At 40.9% G+C, this 8,093-nt stretch overlaps 1 protein-coding gene across 2 annotated transcripts; it reads right to left on the bottom strand.

Moving 5' to 3' along the window:
* Positions 1-1,306: 1,306 nt before the first annotated feature.
* Positions 1,307-7,400, bottom strand: LOC142996852 (uncharacterized). 2 transcript variants are annotated; one of them, XM_076147968.1, is made up of 9 exons: positions 7,225-7,400; positions 6,595-6,792; positions 6,407-6,514; positions 6,142-6,189; positions 5,946-6,025; positions 5,769-5,865; positions 5,481-5,579; positions 2,353-2,592; positions 1,307-1,743 (listed from the first exon to the last, which is right to left on the bottom strand). In XM_076147968.1, exons 1-9 carry the CDS (start codon positions 7,256-7,258, stop codon positions 1,694-1,696), a joined length of 954 nt encoding a protein of 317 aa, XP_076004083.1. In that variant the 5' UTR covers positions 7,259-7,400; the 3' UTR covers positions 1,307-1,693. The 2 variants fall into 2 exon arrangements, with proteins under 2 accessions (XP_076004083.1, XP_076004082.1); XM_076147967.1 differs by having other exon boundaries at positions 6,407-6,517; positions 7,225-7,398.
* Positions 7,401-8,093: the final 693 nt, after the last annotated feature.

The following is an 8,093-nucleotide window of genomic DNA, read 5'->3' as shown; positions in this document are numbered from 1 at the left end:
CTGACAGAGGGAGTTGTGGAATGAATCGCATTAAGATAGGGTTCTAGTAAACAGTGAGTCAATAATTCTGGGTTTAAGACTGTTTACTACCCCTCTGGCAAGGATGGCACAAAGGTTGACAAATCCCTTTCCCAACTGATCTTGAAGGCAGCAATAAAAAGGAATCTGAGCTTCACAGCCTTCAATTAGCACTTGGCTGTGCAGACGGAAGGGGGGATAGTGAATGTTGAGTTTGAATGAAATGAATTACATTTAGTTGCATTCTAATTAAGGTTCGATATTCCTTCAAGTGAATGATTTGAGCTTTCTTCCTGCACAATAACAAGTCTAAACAACCAGGAAAAAATTGAACAAAGTACCATTTATCCATTAAAATACAAGGTTTGCAAGGTAATCTAATTCACATGATGATCAATATGCTCAATGGTTCCACTGTGAAATTGTGCTGTGTTACATAGCATAGTTTAATAATCAATTAAATCAATCCAACACGACACAAAGTGAAGGGAATGTTGATAAGAAATGATAAGAAAGTTTCTCCACATCTAAAATAACTAACTAACTTTTAAAAAGACAAAAGCATCAATATCACACACATAATTGTAGTAGTTTGGTGATATTGGGGAAAACAGCCGGCCTGTGAAGAAACGGAAATGCCGATGATTTATGAAGGTGGCTTTTTTTGTGTGAAAATGTATATATGAGCCGTGACTGCAAACACAGAGCACAAGTAGTTACATCCTCAGATGTGGGCTTATCATCAGCTGTTAAGAGTGGTGTGAATTCCTGGGGCCTCAGGCTGCGGCCCTGAGTGCAGCGCGGCAGCTTCTGAGCAGAGACGGAGCGCAGGTGCAGATGTGATCTTTACATCCTCAAGCATGTGATGATTAGATTGAGAGGGTCCATGTTACTACGCGTGTTAGAAGAAGCCCACGCACCAATGCAAGGTAGAGCAGGAGAGACCAGAAGGTTAAATCATAAAGCAAAGCAGCATTTACACAGCACTGCAGGATAGGGATTTAGATATATAATAGTCAAAATTGTCGCCTTTAGGTTTGATCACACCACAAGAGAATTGATGTCGGGACTTTTCTTCAGGGCATATACAATTTATTTTATAATATAGAGAAATGTTCACATATGATACATAACTGAGGAGGATATGAGATGATGACAAATAAGCATTTTTGTATTTCATGAACTGAAAATAATTTGGTGTCAACAAATCAGAGAACTCAGATCTGTTGGTGAGCTGACACTTGTTTACATTTTGAGTGTGGGTAGTATTTTTATCGCATAAAAAACCTATTACAAGTCATCAATCAGAATAAAGCACTTAAAGCATGCAGTAAAAAGGAATGATTAACAGTATGTTGTGGTCACTTGCGTACAGCAATAAGGATCACTGTGTATTTATACACTTCTAGATGCCAGACTATCAACCTGATTTACAGTATTGGGGACGAGCACATTAATAACATTAGATTTATTGTTTAGGACTTCTTTATTTATAATATGTTAATTCAGCATGGGGAAGTGTAATACAGCACTCCCAGCGGTCATATGGAGCCTGAGTAGGTGGCTTCTCCCTTTACTAACACCCGAGCTGGTTAAATGGTGCAGCAGCTGCAGTGGAGTGTGTGCAGTGAGCTTTACCACGATTGTGAGGCCCAGCACAGCGACAGAGAGGCCTTCATGGGCTGCTTAGGGGAACTTCAGAGAAGATGCTGCTCGATGTCAAATCTGATCAAAGAAAAAGCTGATAAGTAGGAGCTTAGCACTAGCTGGTCAGTAGATGTGAGTTGAGGTGGAAACTCAACAGCCATTTATATCCACTGACAATGGATTATACATAAATCAGTGCATAATAAATCATGTCGGTAGATGAAGGAGGACGAGACTGGAACTGTCATCACTTCTGTTCAGTTTATTATGATGTTTTAGTCACTAGAGGTCATCAAGCATCTCAGAAAACTAATGACAGCAGTAGTTGTATTATACCAGTCTGATTATAACTAAATTAAGGCAAGAAATCAATGAAATCATCTCAGTATGCTGTAACAGTGCTTACTAACAGACCTAGGTTATAAAAATGTAAATTGCTTCAAGTCTGAGTAAGACACCTCCACATGCCGCTCATACTACTATATTCTTCTTTTTTATATTCATACCTTCATTTTAGACCTTCATTTCTTTTGGGAATAATGAATTCAAAACCAATGTTTTTTCAGAAATTCTGATGATAGCGGTTGATTTGAATACCAAAGCAAACAAAGTCATAGTTGAAAAAGTGTATGTGTATCCTGTACACACTGTGGGACTTCATGGGGGGCCAAGTATTTTATTACCAACCTCTTGCTGTGTTCAGCTTCACGTCAGCATTGTTGCTGTTGTTGTCGTTTGGCTCCTTCAGCGTCTCTTCTGAGGTGTTGTTGGAGAGGGTGCTGTCGTCATCAGTTTGTTCCTCTGGGCTCGGCTCCACAGGTGCAGCGGGACTCAGCTCATCGCTTTGATCTATGGCATCGTCTGGAGCGCCGTCCGGGGATGGAGCTGATACTGCTCCGTCGGCAACGTCAGAATTCTCAGGATCAGCTGTGAAGGACAGCAAAGGCGAAACTAATTTTTGTGCGAGTCCAAGAACTTGTATCATTTAATCTTAATCCAGCTGAGGCATTATCTGTGCATTCAAAGTGAAATCCGAATGAAAATAACATACAAGCCAGATCATTTAACAAAATGTAGGAACACTCATTCATTCCATGTAAACTCAACTTGATCCATTCCAGCACATTTTTACAATTGTGGAATATCACTTAAGATTTTCACTGTCATCAAATTTTTTATGACCGGCAGATTTTTTGCTGCATCAGCGTCTCTTTATTTAACTGCCACATAATAACAGCATTTCTTCTCATATGGCCTGAAGTGGTTCTGCCCTCTCTGACAGTCAGCGGGGATTTCTCTTGGGCAAAGGCATTTGAAGGGGGCCACCATGTTGGTAATGAGGCGGCTGATTACTGACCAGTTCCTAATGAGCCATAGCCATGCAGCTGTTGGAGGCTGTGGGAAAGTACGGTGGCCCCATCATTATCTGACCCGGGGTTAGGTGTAGGGAAAGCACAGATGAAGGGAGGAGGAAGGTGACCGTGTGTTGAAGACATAATTCTGCCATGACTAAGATGGCTCCTCAGGCATCATTCCTACCTACTGAGAAAACAACAAGTCTGTCTGGTGTCTGAAGGACAACTGGACTCTTTATGAGGCCTACAGATGGCACCTGAGTGTCAGCATCCTCACTCAGAACCCCCGAGACGGAAGTGGGATCTGTAGTTAATACTTGTGATGAGGTCAAATAAAACCTTTCAAACAGCCGTTATTTTTTAAATTGACATTCAATCAGAGACATTCAATCTGGGACTATGTGTAAATCAACTTGATTTCCACTCTCTCTGCTCTCTTGTTGCCAGTTGTTGCCAATTATTTATTGCAGCTTAAATTTTTTTGTATGTTTAAAAATGTATTTACGGAGACATAAAAAAAGCTCAATGTTTGACCTGTCAGGGGTTGTATCAGTTTGTATCATCCTCAATGGCAAAATGGAACTGAAATTAAACAACTACAACTAAAACCTTAGAGTTGTTTAGTTGTTTTTTTCCCAAATTACATTTTTTTCAGGGAAGGACAAGGAAGTGCCAAAAACCCAAAGTAAGTAGTAAAATATTTTCCCCAAACTGCCTCCTAAACTTCAAATGAGCTGATTTAATATTATTATATATTTTGCATCTCTTTGCCTTCCGTGTCTCTTAGTGTTGCTGTAGGTTACCAGTTACTAACGATGATTTGCAATACAGCTTTAGTGGTTTGCACAGAACTTCTAAATGCAATACAGCTGCATTTAATTGTGCTCCTTAAAGTCTGACTGCCATCTTTGTGTTACCTGCTTGTGAGCATAAGTGTGTGTGTGTGTGTGTGTGTGTGTGTGTGTGTGTGTGTGTGTGTGTGTGTGTGTGTGTGTGTGTGTGTGGAAACTGAAGGATGAGCAACAAGAAAGTGAAAAATCCCTGCCATAAGAAAGCTACAAAGTTTGTTAGTGATTTAAGGGTGTGTGTGTGTGTCAATGATGTAAAGCATAGGGGTGTAGGCCTGGTTGTGGCCATGGTGTGACAGGATGATTATCGCAGCAGAAGCTCTTTAGGGGAACTTCACTGGTGAAACAATTTTGTGAATATAGAACCCATAGTTTGCAAATGTCTTGAGAGGAATAGCAAAGCAGTCAGCAGCAGCCAAATGCAGCACTTCTCCTTGTCATCGATGTAAATCAAAACAGCTGTTGCAGACCCAGGTGCACAGTTAGAAGTCTGGCTGCCCACCTGCTCTGATTGCAGTAAAGTCACCTGAAGACAAACGTTTCATTCTCTCTTTCCCATGAGAGGAAGAGAGCCATTTGGAAAGTAGATGCATTTCAAAGTGGCCATCAACACTGTCCGTTTAAACAAAGCGTGGCCCAGGGCACACAGACAGGCCCGGACGTGACTCCACATTTTACCCTTTGTAACTCAGCCCGCCAAGCCCTCTGAGGAAAACAGGGAGCGTTTGATCCGCTCTCAAAGCTTAGGGGGGGAAATATCAGAACAATAAGACTTAAATTAGCAATTAGCTTTTCAGTTTGTCAGTCAGTCAGTCAGCTTCAGTTTACCTTTAAGATATGACATCCTAACACAAATTATATATAATTTATTCTGAATGTTACATGAAAGGGTTGAAAATCTGCTTTGCTTGTCGTGAGATATGTAAAAGAAAAAGAAAATGTTCTATTGCTCGCTATGATGCAATATTAGATGTTTATATATATAATAAAAAAATGCCTGCTGGCCACTGTGAGGGAATTCAGGTGGGAGCAGCTTTCATGTCATTAACTGATCGGGCTGGAAATTCCTTGTCTTCTATTTCCACCAAGTGGTACACTCCGGTACTGCACAGGACCTCTGCACTGTTTCTACACTTTTAAAATAAGGAACTATCTGTCAGTGATGCACACAGTTTCCATCAGAGGCACTGACACGTTTCAGTGGAAGTCTTCATCTGATATGTGTGGTGTGACTACATGAGCCAGGCTGCTAATGAAGGAAGTTCCTACCTGTGAAAAACACTCACTTTGTATATTTGAAGTTCTTTGAATCAGGTTTCTACATTCTGTGTTCCATATTTGATTTAGAATGTTGGATCATTTATGTGTTGAAGCAAAATATGTTGAGTTTACTATTCTACCTCTGTCTGTTAATAAACTGCACCTCAATTGTGATGTGTGTTAAAGCAACCTTCCACGTACTTTACTTCCTTTTATGCAATCAAGCTGATGTTACAAAAGAGGAAGGAATTTGTCACACACATCACACATCACACATCACACATCACACACACAAGACGACACGGACAAAAATGTTACAAATGTCATATGAATTTATTTCGTAACAGCTCACCTCTTTGCTCGTCTTCTCCTTCAGGTTTGGTTTCTGGTTCTTGGGCGGTGGCCCAAGAAGAAGTTGCTCCAGCTCCTGCACTCCCTACGTTCTGCATACCTAAAATTGCGGAAAGTGAAGGATGAACAACAAGAAAGTGGAAAATCCCTGCAATAAGAAAGTTGCGGCACCTTTTGCGAAAGCTACAAAGTTTGTTGGTGATGTAAGGGTGTGTGTGAGCGTGTGTGTGTGTGTGTGTGTGTGTGTGTGTGTGTGTGTGTGTGTGTGTGTGTTGGGGAGTAAACTAACCATTCTGAGCTTCACTGTCAACAGGCACATCAGGTTCCACAGTGCTGAGAGGGATCGCCACTTCATCCAGTCTGGATGTGAAGTCAAGAGTGTCCCGCTGTAGGGACACACAATCTATTAATATGTGTATGGAATCCAGTAATATGTCTTTGGGAGTGGTATCAACAGAGAACTCACCCTCCTTCTGCGATGTAGGAAGTAAAATATAACTCCAACCAGAACGACTACGGTTAATATAATGACGATGGTGACAATAGCTGAAGGAGGCAACACAGTCGAATTTAGAGAGGAGAAATTCCAGTCTCAAACATGTGTTCTGCATTTGAATGCTGTTCATTTGGGACATACTGGAGTGTGTTCAAAGTGAACTCACATGTGGTGTCACCTTTCCTCACATCCTCCTTGAATGAAGTGGAAGGTGCTTGAATAAAAAAACGTTTTTGTTTGAAAGGAGAAATGTCAATGGAAATGTGCATTCAACACATGAAATGCAGTCTGAACAGAAACTAACTACATTTGTAATTCAAGCTTTGGTCAAATGATGATTTACCTGCATGAAAATATTGTGAAAATTGCACAATTCTGTAACCTGATATGATGTTTGACATTCAGTATTTAGTTCACCACTGTTGACTGACTTTGGCTGTGCGGGCTCACTGATTTGCTGGTGGGAGTCGTGGCTTCAGATGTGACTGGAGGCCTTAGGCTTGTCCTTGGAGGTCTTGGAGTGGAAACAGCCTTGACACCTTCTGGAATTAAGATTTGATTAGAGATAGCAAATAGATAAGTTGTTTAATTTATTAGTTAATCAGATAACTATCCTCACTTGTGTTTGTGCTCTGGATTGTTGAGGCAGTGGCGTTCAGTGTCATGGTGGTGTTGGTGACGGCGTCGGCAGTGGAGGTGGGCATGGTAGTTGGGGGGTTCATGTTATCATTGAACTGCCCATGCTGTATTTCTTGCTGTGTGTTGAATACACTTTGAGTGGTTGGTGGTGGTTGAAAGGCAGAAGCCACAAAAAGACCTGCAACACAGCAGAGAGGCTGGCACCATCTAACAAACTGATACAGATCTGAAAGCAACTCATTTACACAACTCTTTCATTCAAAACAATGTAGAAGTGAGATTTAAAAACAACCCAAGCAAAGATCTAATCATCTTATCAATTTGTTTGCCTTACTAGAAGTACAGTGTAGGTTTATTGTTGAAATATATACAATACACTACACACCTCATCGTCAAACTACACAATTTAACAATTTAGTTGGTAACTGAGACCCTTGATGTGAACCAGCAGTCATTTGTTTACCAGCAGCGTAACTTTATGCAGTATTATAACCTACAGTTACCTTATAGGTGACACTCTTGTCAGTGCGGACAGCTTCTTTGAGACTAAACAAAGCCAAACATAGATTTGACAACACACCTTAACACACAGACACACAAAGAGCCTCACCCAGGATGAAGAAAGAGGGGCCAATCCTTTCCATTGTATGTCACTGTTGTTTGGCACTCGGGTTGGTAGAAAAAGTAAAAAAGCTAAATGATCAGGGCTGCTTTGTAATCTGCTCCACTTACTGAAGAACTTGTCGGTGCGATGTGATACATTGAAGCACAAAAGAGGATCCACACTTCTGACCACATCAGGATGCATTAGAGAACATTGTTGCTCAAATGGCTCTGGGGGAGGAAGCACAGTGCCTGTAGGTTGCTTCAGACTCTTCTTCTTCACAATCTCACTGCACAACCAGGTGACTCTTTATAGAACTGCCACTTTATTAGATACACACACACAATCACACACACTACATTTGGTGGCTAAAGACATAAATGTGTCAGTTTCAATGTATACCAAACTGAATACGGCAGTATTTCATTGATCTCTTTGTGTTTCAAAGTTGGAGGTTTTATTTCGTCCGTAGTAGTGATGTTTTCTGTTACCGTGGTAACACTGACTTCATAAGTTGTGCGATATCTTTCCTTCCTGCGTTGCCTCAGTTTTCTCACACACTTTCCTTCACACTTGAACCGGAATGGTTGTTGTTGAATCTCGTCAGTACTCTTTCTGCTCACTAGATGTCGCCATAACTAAGGGGAAAGAAGCCAAACTGACTGGAGGAGATGCGCCCTGTTCTTCCTGTGGGGCTAGATTAACTCGAATTGAATGATTTTATGACTGATTTGGAAAATGATTTTCAAAAAGTACAAATAAGTGAAATATTTCAGTTTTTGAATGTTGAATTTGATGAAGTACAGAAGACACAGAGTGAAACGGGAAGACATGTTTATATGTTGCAACCAGGATGGAGGCAAGACTGAGTGATA

The sequence above is a fragment of the Genypterus blacodes genome, unplaced genomic scaffold, assembly GCF_046128005.1.
Source record: "Genypterus blacodes isolate CSIRO-AG114 ecotype Tasmania unplaced genomic scaffold, CSIRO-AGI_Gbla_v1 ptg000039l_1, whole genome shotgun sequence".
Taxonomy (NCBI): domain Eukaryota; kingdom Metazoa; phylum Chordata; class Actinopteri; order Ophidiiformes; family Ophidiidae; genus Genypterus; species Genypterus blacodes.
Note: the sequence above shows the minus strand (reverse complement) of the source record. Positions and strands in the feature narration are given on the sequence as shown.

What these genes read in the sequence shown, in the direction of transcription:
- LOC142996852 (XM_076147967.1), bottom strand. Translation starts at nt 7,258, where the DNA reads ATGGAAAGGATTGGCCCCTCTTTCTTCATCCTGG. An exon ending in CCCCTCTTTCTTCATCCTGG is followed by an intron (nt 6,793 to 7,224) that starts GTGAGGCTCTTT and finishes GCTGTGTTGCAG; the next exon opens with GTCTTTTTGTGGCTTCTGCC. An exon ending in GAGGAAAGGTGACACCACAT is followed by an intron (nt 6,026 to 6,141) that starts GTGAGTTCACTT and finishes TGCCTCCTTCAG; the next exon opens with CTATTGTCACCATCGTCATT.